Below are 13,369 nucleotides of genomic sequence, written 5' to 3' on the forward strand. Positions count from 1 at the left end.
TATTTGTCTGTAGAACAACAACAACAACAAAATGAAATATATGGAAATAAAGAGAAACTACTCATACTTTAACATAAATGAGATCTAAAGAGATAGCATACATAAGTCAAGTTACATGACTTGGCTTTAGTGGAGGAGATAATAGATGTATATCATTAAAATACAAAGTAAAGAAGGATCCTAATAAAAGAGTAATATGCAAATTGACCATCACTCCAACACACAAGATGGTTGCCCCCATGTGGACACAAGATGGCCACCACAAGATGGCCTGCAGGGGAGGGCAGTTGTGGGCGATGAGAACAGCAGGGGAGGGCACTTAGGGGTTACCAGGCCAGCAGAGGAGGGCAGGGGGGGGGGGGGGCTCCAGGCCAGCAGGGGAGGGCAATTAGGGGTTACCAGGCCAGCAGAGGAGGGCAGTTGGGGAGGCACCGGGCCAGCAGGGAGGGCAATTGGGGGGGCACCAGGCCTGCAGGGGAGGGCAGCTGGGGGCAACCAGGCCTGCAGGGGAGGACAGCTTGGGGGGGACCAGGCCTGCAGGGGAGGGCAGTTGGGGGGGACCAGGCCTGCAGGGGAGGGCAGTTAGGGGTTACCAGGCCTGCAGGGGAGGGCAGTTAGGGGTTACCTGGCCAGCAGGGGAGGGTAGTTGAGGGCAACCAGGCTGGCAGGGGAGGGCAGTTAGGGGTGACCAGGCTGACCAGGGAGGGCAGTTAGGGGTAATCGGGCCAGCAAGGGAGCAGTTAGGCATCGATCAGGCTGGTAGGGGAGAGGTTAGGGGGTGATAAGGCTGGCAGGCAGAAGCAGTTAGGGGCAATCAGGCAGGCAGGCAGGCAGGCGAGCGGTTGGGAGCCAGCAGTCCTGGATTATGAGAGAGATGTCCGACTGTCATTTAGGTGGGATCAGGCCTAAACGGGCAGTTGGACATCCCTTGAGGGGTCCCAGATTGGAGAGGGTGCAGGCTGGGCTGAGGAACACACACCACCCCGTGCATGAATTTCGTGCACTGGGCCTCTAGTCTTACCTAATAATAGACAAACATGTAAATTGACTGTACTTCCGCTACTCCCACAGCCAATTGGGAGTGAGTATGCAAATTAACCCAATAAAGATGGCAGGGTAATTTGCATATGCAAGCGTGGAGAGGCCAGGCGGGATGCCTGCTATGAGGGGGAGAGGGGTGGGGAGAGCTACAGGAGCAGTGCTCCAGCCGGGAACGGGGACTTGGTGGCTCCCGGACGGCCCAGGAGCGGGGACTTGAAGGCTCCTGGGTGGTCCGGGAGTGGGGACTTGCAGGCTCCCGGGTGGCCGGGAGTGAAGCCAGGGGAAGGAAGGCCTATTCTTGCATGAATCTTCATGCAACAGGCCTCTAGTCTTATATAATTAAAGGCTAATATGCTGGCGAGCACAGCAGCAGTGGCAGGAGCCTCTCCTGCCTCCCTGGCAGCGCTAAGGATGTCCGACTGACGGCTTAGGCCCACTCCCCGAAGGGCTCCTGGACTGCGAGAGGGTGCAGGCTGGGCTGAGGGACCCCCCCCAAGTGCACGAATTTTGTGCACTGGGCCTCTACTTATCTTTATAATACAGAGACAGATATCCTTTGGGAATTCAAAGGAAGGAAAGGAGGAGAGGCAGGCAAAAAAGATCAAGAAAAACTAGAAGGAAGTGGCATTAAAGAGTTAGGTTGTAAAGGGAACAGAGTTGAAGAAAGAAATGCCAGAGAGAAAAAAGGAATATAATCTGGTTCTTATAAGCAAGAAAATCTATGTCAGATAAGTAATATAAGCTAAGAGAGAGGCAATAGACATACCCAATAGATGGATATCAATTGTATAGAATAAAACGAATGAATGGATCTTGAAAGAGGTCTTATTTGTTTTACTGCCTAAAATTGCAATTTACTTAGACAACTTTATAGGTTTAAATTTTTTTTCTATAGAAACAAACATATCTGTAAGACTTAGCTTCCCAAGCCACCACACGGTTAGCACATACACTGAATGGCCAGATTATTATGATCTCTGAATGCATAATAATCTGGCCACTCAGTGTATCTCCTATATAATAAAAGGCTAATATGCAAATTGTCCCCTTGACCAGGAGTTCGACCAGCAGGCAGGCCAGCCAACCGCCCATGTCCCCTCCCCCTGGCCAGGCTGGCCGGACCCCACCCATGCACGAATTCATGCACTGGGCCTCTAACACACACACACACACACACACACACACACACACACACACACATTGAGTGGCAAGATTATTATGCATTCAGAGATCATAATAATCTGGCCACTCAGTGTAATATAGTACATGAAGTGTACTTCTAATAATTTAAACTACAGTACTATTTAAGAAAAACAAACTTCAAATCTAGGTACCTTACATATTAACTAGTCTCTAAAACAGCGCTAACAGAAATAGAACACCAGCTACACATATAACTTAAAATTTTCTAGTGGCTACATTAAAATTTTTTTTAAAGAAACACTAATGAAATTAATTTTCTATTTTATTTAATCCAATATATCCCAAAATACTTGCATTTCAATATGTAATCAATATTGAGTTATTTTTATATTTTGGGGGTACTAAGTCTTCAAAATCTAGTATGTATCGTACACTTATTACACATCTTTATTATTATTTATTTATTTATTTATTTATTTTTAAAAAATATATTTTATTGATTTTTTACAGAGAGGAAGAGAGAGGGACAGAGAGTTAGAAACATCGATGTGAGAGAAACATCGATCAGCTGCCTCTTGCACACCCCCTACTGGGGATGTGCCCGCAACCAAGGTACATGCCCTTGACCGGAATCGAACCTGGGACCCTTGAGTCTGCAGGCTGATGCTCTATCCACTGAGCCAAACCGGTTTTGGCTACACATCTTTATTTTGACACATTTCAAATTCTTACTAACCTCCAAGCCAAGTACTGGCTCCTATATCGGATAGCAATAGCAGGTCAGTATTTGGTAGCCTGAGGTACTTGGTATATTGGTATTTGGTGCCATTGCAGGGGGACAGACTTTACACTGAGCTGCAATAAATACTATCTACATTTGTTAACACTGTTCAAAATAACAAGGAGAGCGATGGCACAAGTACCAGAAATCTCCACTAAATGTGTCACCAAGCAGAAAAATTGGGTAGTCAGTAACCAGTGATGTACAGTTGCCCTTCTACACCAGGTTTCCCACCACCTCCTGCAAAGTGTTTGTACTATTTGCCTCCTTTGCTTCTACCTACAAAGTTGTTGTTACATTACAATACTGCCGTGCACAAAGATCTACCCTCAGGAGGGCAATTTCAATGGAAGGGGTAAACATCCCAAGGGCTATTTTTCTTATTCATCACCCCCTACCAGCAAGGCCCCATCTCTAACATTACGTACCTTCACTTTCTCCCAATTCTGCAATTCTGCTCTTCACCCATTCATCATCCACATTCAAATCTGTAAGATTTTGTTAATAGTACTAAACTCTAGGACAGTGATGGCGAACCTATGACACGCGTGTCAGCACTGACACGCGTAGCCATTTCTGATGACACGCGGCCGCTAAGGCGGCCGCATGCCGAGGATGAAACATTTGCTGCTCCTGAGGATGAAACATTTGCGAAAATAATGTTTTTTCCTCAAAGTGACACACTACCCGAGTTATGCTCAGTTTTTTTGGCGAAGTTTGACACACCAAGCTCAAAAGGTTGCCATCACTGCTCTAAGAGGTAGGTTACAGTGCCTGTTCAATTTCTATATTATAAAATGAAACTTTCACAAGAAGCACATTTTACTATTGTGAGCAAAAATTTATAAAATACAAAGTACAGTTTGATACAAATATATCTTTAGGCTAATGTAGATTATTATGTCTCTAATTTATTACTACATTCCTTCAACAATCTTCTTTACCAGAAATCGGCATATCATTGGCCAAGAGGCCAAATCTAGCCTTCCACCTGTTTTTGAATTTTCACTGGAACACAACCACACCCACACCTTCAGGTACTGTCTGACTGCTTCCTCACATAGAATCTGAGAGTTGAGTAGGTGCAACAGACACCCTGTGGCCTGCAAACCCTAAAATATTGATTATCTGACCCTTTAAGAAAAAATTTGATGACCTGTGCTCTTTACCATTATTTCTTAACAAAAAATTGTGTCTGAGTTACCAGGTCCATTACTGGTAAGAACACACCTCTAATATAAAATCAACCAACTCTCTGGTGAACAAACTGAGGAACAAAGAGCAACATACTGTTAAATTGCTAGGTATCTGGACAATAATGCAGAAAAGATCCAAGGGACATAAACTCCCCTATCCACAAATAATTAGTATAACTGAGAAATGCAGCCATAGGATAAAAATTAACATAATTCATGACTTACACAGCATATGGTACAGCCAGACAAGAAAGTTTGGCTTCTAAACTTAGAAAAATAGTAATTGCTAGAAGACAGCATATGTTGTTCTAACAATTTCCTTTACTCACAGAGTTACAAAAACAGATCAAACAATCCTGGGGATGGTAGATTTCACATGCCTTATGTTATACAATATAGAGAAATCCCAGATAGATGAAAATTAATTTACTTTTTAAAAATATATTTTTATTGATTTCAGAGAGGAATGGAGAGGGAGAGAGATAGAAACATCAATGATGAGAGATAATCACTGATTGGCTGCCTCCTACACACCCCCCACTGGGGACCAAGCCCATGCCCTGACCAGAATCAAACCGTGACTTCTTGGTTCACAGGTCCACAAGTCCACACTCAACCACGTTGGGCTGAAAATTATATTTATTACATTTACTATGAATGGTCAGGGGAAAAGTATGACTAATTAAAAATATAAAGCTTAGTTAAAAAAAAAAACTTTAATGAAAGATTACTTTTGCACTTAGTGTTATCAGACAGACTTAGTTAATGACGACATACAAGGCAGGCTCCTAAAATCTGCAGATGGACACTAAGGTGAGGATTAGCAATGCAGATTTTTAAAATCTACAGACTAAAAGCTTACATAAAAATCAACAAGTGGAACTTTATAAAAGCTTAATAAATGTCCTAGCTTAACAATAATGAATATGAAAAAGGCAAATTTCAACCAAACTACAAATTCACATTTCTGTGCCTTATATCATTTTCTTTGCTTAAAAAGTATTCTTTAGAGCATTCTCTGCCTAGAATGCCCTTTTCCTCATTCTGTCTTGACAGCTTCATCTCTCAGGACCCAACTGGGATACCTCCAATTTGGGGGTTTCCTCAACTTCACAGCAGTTATCAGCTCAAGTGTCTATACTACCATTACACTGACTCCCATAACACATATGTGATTTATGCCAACGTGTTGTAGACATACATTCATTCCTCAGTGCACGGAAAAATTATCTCAGCATCTCCAAAAACTCATCAAGTATATTGTCAAGAATAAGTAAATGGTCTTAACCGGTTTGGCTCAGTGGATAGAGTGTCGGCCTGAGGACTGAAGGGTCCTGGGTTCGATTCTGATCAAGGGCATATGCCCAGGTTGCAGGCTCGATCCTCAGTAGAAGGCGTGCAGAAGGCAGCTGATCAATGATTCTCTCTCATCATTGATGTTTCTCTCTCTCTCCCTTCCCCTTCCTCTCTGAAATCAATAAAAAAAAATTTTTTTTTAAGAATAAACAAATGCAGAGAAAGACAAGTACCATATGGTTTCACTCATATATGGAATTAAATGAACAAACTGAACTACCAAACAGAATAGAGACAGACTCAGATAGAAAGCAGGTAGATAGCTCTGGTGTGGGGTGGTGGTGTTCAGGGGAGGGTGGATGGATTGAGCAAAAAAAAAAAAAAGGAAGAACTCATGGACATGGACAAGTGTGGTGACTGTGGAGGTGGGAAGGGGGTGGGTGGAGGTGGAAGAAGGTATAGAAGGGATAAATGGCGATGGAAAAAGTAAAATTAAATAAAAAAAAAGAATAAACAAATGTATTCTCATTGGCAGTCATTTGTTTTTGTGTATTTAGACAGAGAAAGTACACATGAATGGGAAGGAGAGAGGAAAGTATCTGAATCTCAGCTTTACCACTTGTAGAATGTGAATTTGGGTAAGTTATACAACTTACTAAACCTGGTTCCCCTTCTGTAAAATGAGGATAATATCTTTCATTAACAGTCAATATGAAAAATAAGGTAATATATAATACTACATGTACTATATGCATATTATATGCACACTAATAGTATCAATTTCTTATTGTTCAGGTACCAAATTTGCAGAGAGATCCCAGAAGAATACATAGTAGAATCTATATATATATAAACCCTAATATGCAAATAGACTGAACAGCAGAACAACTGAACCGATTGCTATGACGTGCGCTGACCACCAGGGGGCATGTGTGGAACATGGTGGGTGTTGGCCACGGCAGGATGGTGGAGCAGGTGAGGGGGCACCAGGCCAAGGTGGGGCATCGGTCGCTGTCATGGGGCGAGCCTCTGGTGGTTACTGAAAATTCTTTACTCCCATGCGCTGTGGTCCTGCCGGATGCTCACACCTGCTGCCTCGGGCTTCTCCACCTCCCCCAGCTTCTGAGGGGTGATAGGGGCCAGCAGCCGCCTCTCACACCCATTGCCAGTGATGGCCCTGCTCACACCCGCTGCCGGTGCCAAGTGCTGGTCCTGTTTGCTTGGCACCGTCAGCAGGTGTGAGCAGCAGCTGCCAGCCCCGATCGCCCCTGAGGGCTTCTCCACCTCCCCCTGCTCCTGAGGGGCGATTGGGGCTGGCAGCTGCTGCTGGCACCCGCTGATGGCACCAGCCCCAATTGCTCTGCGCTGTCAGCGGGTGTGAGTAGGGCCAGTGCCATCAGTGCATGGGAGCAGCGGTGGCAGGAGTGAGGCTGCTGGCAGACAGGGGGCTGGGAGCCACGGTGGGAGGGGCCGGGCTGGAACACAGAGGATGAGCTGAGACCCACCCCTGTGCCCACCTCAGCCTCGCGGCCCACAGTTCCTTTCAAGGTGCATGAATTTGTGCACTAGGCCCCTAGTCCTATATAATAAAAGCCTAATATGCAACTTGTCCCCTTGACCAGGAGTTCGGCTGCTTGCTATGACATGCGCTGACCACCAGGAGGCGGTGTGGAACATGGTGGGTGTTGGTGATGTGGCACTGGCAGTGGGGGGTCAGTGGAGGCACTGCCGGCCCCGATGGGCCCTGATAAGAGTGGGACTGTGGCGGGATGGTGGAGCAGGTGAGCGGGTGGTGCCAGGCCAAGGCGGGTGTGAGCGGGGCCTGATCATCCCGCCAAATGCTCCACAGATGGCCACCAGTGGCGGTGGCGGGGGTTGGGGCTGCCACCCGGCTCTCAGGCACTGAGGGAGCCGGGTGGGGACCCGATGACTCAGGTAGAGGGACACGCAGGGGCCCAGTTGCTGCCAAGGGCCCAGAGGTCAACTGGGACCTGACCTTCCACACCAAACACTCAGGCTTCGATTGCCAGACAGAACCAGGGACTGCACCCGTGCACATATTGCCTGCACCAGGCCTCTAGTAACTAGTGTAATAGAGGAACAATGTCAGAGGAACACATAAAAGACTCAACTGCTTACACTGTTTGTAAAGAGGGCTGAAGGTGTTCGGGCTCCTAGAAATATGACTCTGACATTCTTTTTACAAGAGGTAGAGTCTATTTTACCAACCCTTAAATCTGGGCTGGCCTTGATATTGACTTTGACCAACACAATACAGAAATGACATTGAGAGACTTCTGCTCTTGCTCTCTTGGAACCCTGAGATCAGCAAGTGAAGAAGCCCAGATTAGCCTTCTGATGATGAAAGACCACATGGTGAGAAAAGCCATCCCAGTATATCATCAATGGACAATTAGGTTTTTTGCATATCCAGGTTATTGTAAATACTTCAATGGACATGGGGAAGCTTATTTTTTCAAATTAATGTTTTCATTTTCTTTTCATAAATACTCAGAAATGGAATTGCTGGACCATATGGTACTGTTTTCCATAGTGGCTGCACCAACTGACATTCCCACCAAGAGTGCACAAGGGCTCCTTCTCTACATCCTCCCCAACAGTTGTTATTCTAGTCTTTTTGATAATAGGTATTCCAACAGGTGTTAGGTGATAATCATTAAGGTTCTGATTTGCATTTCCCTGATGATTTATGATGTAGAGTATCTCTTCATTACCTGTTGCTCACTGGTTTGTCTTCCTTGCAAAAATATCTATTCAGATCTTATATCCATTTTTAAATCAGGTTGTATGGTTTTTTGCTACTGAGTTGTATGAGTTCTTCATATATTTTGGATATTAGCTGCTATCAGATATATGATTTGCAAATACTTTCTCCCAATCAGTAAGTTGCCTTTTCATTTTTTAAAAATATATTTTTATTTATTTAAGAGAGGAAAGGAAAGGAAGAGAGAGATAGAAACATCAATGTCAAGAGGGAATCATTGATTGGCTGCCTCCTGCACATTGGACGAAGCCTGCAACCCAGGCATGTGCCCTCGACTGGAATTGAACCTGGGACTCTTCGGTCCTCAGGCCAACGCTCTATCCACTGAGCCAAACTGGCTAGGGCTTGCCTTTTCATTTTGTTGATGGTTACCTTTGCTGTGCAGAAGCTTTTTAGTTTGATGTAGTTCCACTGTTTTATTTTTCCTTTTGTTATTTGTGCTTTTGATGTCAGATTTAAAATATTATCCGTAAGACTGATGTCAAGGAACTTACCAACTATGTTTTTATCTAGCAGTTTTATGGCTTCAGTTCTTATGTTCAAGTCTTTAATCCATTTTCAGTTAATTTTTCTGTATATTGCAAAATAGTAGTTCCATTTCATTCTTTTGCACTTTAGCTTATGCATTTATCTATGGTTAATGTGCTACTTTTTTTTTTTATCATCTTTACTGAAGATATTTTTTTCCATTGATTTTTAGAGAGAGTGGAAGGGAGGAGGAGAAACAGAGAGAGAGAAACATCAATGTGGGAGTGACACATCAATTAGCTGCCTCCTGCATGTGCCCCAACTGGGGATTGAGTCTGCAACCGAGGTACATGAATCGAACTCAAGACCCTCGGGCTAATGCTCTAACCACTGAGCAACCAACCAAGACAATGTGCTATTTTTAACAAGTCTTCTTTACTTATGGAAAGCAAGTCAAACAAGAATTAGTGATTAGCTGAAACCGGTTTAGCTCAGTGGATAGAGCGTCTGCCTACGGACTCAAGGGTCCCAGGTTCGATTCCGGTCAAGGGCATGTACCTTGGTTGTGGGCACATCCCCAGTGGGGGGTGTGCAGGAGGCAGCTGATCGGTTTCTCTCTCATCGATGTTTCTAGCTCTCTATTCCTCTCCCTTCCTCTCTCTAAAAAAATCAATAAAATATATTTTAAAAAAAAGAATTAGTGATTAGTTAAATAATATATAGTTCAAACAAACAACATAAAGCAGTTTGCATTGTATAACCAATAAGTGTCTAGTATCCTGGTCATAGTCTCTGTCTCAAAAAATTCAGGGTCTAGGTAAAGAGAAAATGTGAGGCAACAAATACATTACATTACAGTACAATAATAGATGTCACACTAGATAAAATGAAGGGGGTGACCATAGCTGCCTAGAAAGTCAAAGGAAGAAGTGTTAGACTATAATATCAAATAAGATAAAGACCGAAAACTATTTGGCAATCAAAAAGTCACTAGCAACCTCTACTAACCAGAGTCAGAGGAAAAAGTTATTTTACATTGTGTTGAGGAATGAACAAGTGTAGAAAATCTTTTTGAGACTGATTGAAACAGAGGAAGTTATATTCAAGAAATCCAAAACCTGAGCAAATAGGTGAGCATACTGGACAAATACAAACTAAATTCAAGATAATGCACTTAAGGAATCTTCAAACAAATTCACATAAACCAATTGGTGATTTAATGAATGAGTGAAACAGGTTTCCTTCATAGTTTCTCCAGCCAAGGGTCAGATTACTATATACTATCCACTGTGAATATATTTTTGAAAAGATTTCTTTGTAATCATCTAAACAAAAGATAAAGTAATCCAAAATTTAACACAATTAAATTATTCCAGTTTTGCCAATTCAAAGTCCTAAAGATGAATTCCTAAGAACAGCAGTAGTTCTGCTTTGTTCAGGGTAAATGATTTAGTATCTTTGCTCCCAAGCCAATTGCATCTCCTGATCTGCTTGTAATTTCCCAAAACCCAAACATATCAGCACAGAGGAAACAACAAAAAACTAGTGTGTGTGTTTTTTTTTAATTTAATGTCATAAGGCTACAAATGACACAGTTCTTTATTAATGGAAAGTATTACATTTGGAATAACAAGTCTCTTCCTTTATTTTGGCATTTCAAATTTCTCCATGAAATTTGGGGAGTAAATTATCCAGAACCAAAGTATATGAGAAATGTTTGATTTAAAGATAACATCCATGTGGAGTCTCCCTGATAAAGTGAGACCTTCTTAAAAAGGTAAGATCGCTTATATCAAAGGAGAGAACAGTTTGAAATCTAAGCCCCTTTCCTACTTTGTTGTCATTCTTAAGTACAATTTTTTTTAAATATTGGAATTATTACCAAGGATTTTAACTTAAAACTTTGAAAAAGGAGGCATCATCCTTGTCAAGTTACCTAATCCAAGCTCACTTAAAATAGTTACAAGTAACAAAACAAGTCTGTACAGGAGCTGAGTAAGATGTGCACTCCTATTAAAAAGTACTGTCTGCTGAAAAGCTTCTCTAGATCTAACAGATTTATGTGTAATTCTTTCTGTGGAGCTGAAGAAAAGGGCTCAAAGGAAACGACTCTCCTAACTTCACCAGGCACTCATTTCTCAGACAGGTGCGATTTGACTCAAGTCCTCCCTGGATCATCATGCCCCCACTCAGAAAGGTGCGTCTTACACACAATTGATTTGGTCGCGGTAACGCTTGGTTTCTAAGCCACAAAGGATTCCTTCTGAATGGAGAGGCTAAAGCATAAGAAAAGGGAGAATTAGGCTGTTTTCGTGATTGATCAGTTCAGATTCTCACTTGGTGATTCTGTGTTTAAACAAAGATCTCTAAAGCACTTGGTTGTTTGGTGTGACAAGATAAGGAGATCTCTTGGGATAAATAATCCAGAAGGACTGAAAATTTAGGGGCTGAAACAATAGCGAACGGCACATGTCAGGCGGCCCACATGCGCAGGGGGACAGGGAGCCTGGCCGAGTCTGCTGTTGAACTTGGCCTAACCTCCTCCCCGAACTCTCCTGGCGGCCCTCGGGGCCGTGCGAAAGTGAAAACTGGGGCGCCCAGGGCCTCGCTCTCTGCTCCTCCTCTTCCCCCCTCCCAGCCCCGACTTCTTCCTCACCCGTCTCCCGGGGGCGGAGACGCTGAGTTCCCCGGGGCCCGGAGTTAGTCACCAAGAGGAGGCGGTGACAGGGCGCACGGCTCGCGTCGCCCACTCCAAGGCCTAGCCGCACCGATCCCCAGGCCCCGGGGGGCCGTCCAGCCCCGGCCCCGCGCCCCCCCCCCCACCCCCTTCCCGTACTCTCAACTCGCTCCCTCCCGCCCCTACCCTAGGCGTCTCCAGGTCAGGCTCCACTCCGGTCCCAGAAAACGACGCCCAGCCCGGCCGTTTCCTGTGCCCAGGGCGGGGATTCCCTCTCCGGGCCGGGGGACCGCGGCCCCGCGCCACTGACCCGAGCGGGGATCCCCTCGCTGCCGGGCGGGGATCCCGGAACTGGCCCCGGAGTGCGCGTGTGGCCGCGGCGGGGAGGGGAGGGGAGGGGCGCGGCGGGGAGTTTCCGCCGCCCGGCCGGGTGGCAGCCCCGGCTCAGCAGCCGCCCGCACGGCCGCCCGCGGACCCTCGCCTTCCCGGCTCCGCCCGCTGTCCCCGGACACGCCGCCCGCCGAACGGGTCGGGCCGCCCGGGGCCCCGCGACGTCACCGGGTCGGGCTCGGGGAGCCGAGAAACGCGGCCCGGGCCACCAGGCACTTTCCCGTCTCCCCGCCCGAAGTCTGGGGCGAGGAGAAGGAGAGACAAAAGGGCGCTGGGGAGGGCCCCCCGGGAGGCCCCCCCGCTCCCCGCACCCCCGCGCCCCCGCGGTCCTTACTCGTAGTGGCGGAAGATTTCGTTGGTGACTTTACAGTAGAAAACTTCCTCGTCGGGCCGCAGGTCCGCGGGCGGCTTCTGTCTCACAAACGGCTTTCGGTGGAGCAGCGGCATCTCCGTCCGCCCGCGGGCTCACCCGGAGCTCCGGCCGCCCGCGTCGGCCCCGCTTCCCGATCAGAGCTGGAGGGAAAGGAAAGCCCGTGAGCCGGGGAGCGCTCGGCGGCGGCATGGGCCGGTCCGCGCGCCGGGAAGCTCCGCTGCCTTTTGTGCGACTGACGCGCCGCGGCTGCCGGCGGAGGCGAGGTCGCTGCTGTCGCGGCCCCGGCGTGGAGCCAGCAGAGCCGCCGCCGCCTCTGCCCTCCCAGCGCGCCCCACCTCCGCACGCCGGTTTGCCGGCTCACAATGGGGCCGGCCGCCCCGCCGCGGGCGGGCGGTGCGGGAGCGGCGGCGGCGGCGGCCCCCTACCCCCCCCCCCCCCCCCGCCCGCGCGGCTCCCCGCCCGCCGCCGGCTCCCAACGTGCTCGGCGCGCAGCCGGCCCGACGCCGCAGGGGAGCTCGCCGCGGGCGGCCCCGGCCCCCTCCGCTTTGTTCCCGCGCTCCCTGCGCTCCCGCCCGCGCCGGCCGGCTCCCGAGCGACCGCACGGAGCCCCTCACCTGCGAGCACGCCGGCTGACACTTCACCTCCGCCGCTGCCTAGGCGGCGAGCGGAGGCGCCGACCTCCCCGGGGGTCGCCTCCCGCCGGCCCGCCGCGCCCCCCGCCGCCGAGGCTTCAGCTGCCACGGCCTGGCTCCGCGCGGGATCGCGTCCCACCGCCGCTTCCCCGCCTCTCCGAGCTCCTGGGAAGTTTCTGATCGACTTTCGGCTCCGAAGGAGGAAGCGCTGTGGGGAGGAGCCTTGCACTTCTCGCTTCTACCTTTTTATTGGCTACTCGGTGACTTTTACAGCTTGTCACCGATACAGGAAGCGACGGCGGAGAGCCCGGGAGAGCTACATTATTAATTAATGGAACCAGCCCTCGTGAAGGATCAGACGCATCCTCCATGTTTGAGATTATCAGCCCGAAGATCGAGGGGAGGCGCTGGGGCGGCACGAACACCTCGCTAACAAAGTAAAGCCCTCACCCTCAAGCCTGGCACCATCGCTTGGTTACACGATGGGAAAAGATTACAATTAAGATTTAATTTGTTATTTTAAACATGGGATGAGGAATAAGGAATAAAAAAAGTGTCTTGATATGTTCTTCAAAATTAGGATTCTC

The 13,369-nt window shown here is 47.5% G+C and overlaps 1 protein-coding gene across 7 annotated transcripts in view; it reads right to left on the bottom strand.

Annotated features, from left to right (window-relative positions):
- Positions 1–12,831, bottom strand: part of BAZ1A (bromodomain adjacent to zinc finger domain 1A) — a 104,923-nt gene extending 92,092 nt beyond the window's left edge. For 2 of the 7 annotated variants that reach the window (XM_054716534.1, XM_054716533.1), the window contains exon 1: positions 12,112–12,454. In XM_054716534.1, coding sequence (XP_054572509.1) covers positions 12,112–12,224 — 113 coding nt within the window. In that variant the 5' untranslated portion in view covers positions 12,225–12,454. Of the gene's footprint in view, positions 1–12,111; positions 12,455–12,764 lie in introns of those variants that run through there. The other 5 variants (XM_054716532.1, XM_054716535.1, XM_054716536.1 and 2 more) reach the window with 5 other exon arrangements.
- Between the last annotated feature and the right edge of the window lie 538 nt (positions 12,832–13,369).

This window comes from Eptesicus fuscus, chromosome 5 (assembly GCF_027574615.1).
Source record: "Eptesicus fuscus isolate TK198812 chromosome 5, DD_ASM_mEF_20220401, whole genome shotgun sequence".
Taxonomy (NCBI): domain Eukaryota; kingdom Metazoa; phylum Chordata; class Mammalia; order Chiroptera; family Vespertilionidae; genus Eptesicus; species Eptesicus fuscus.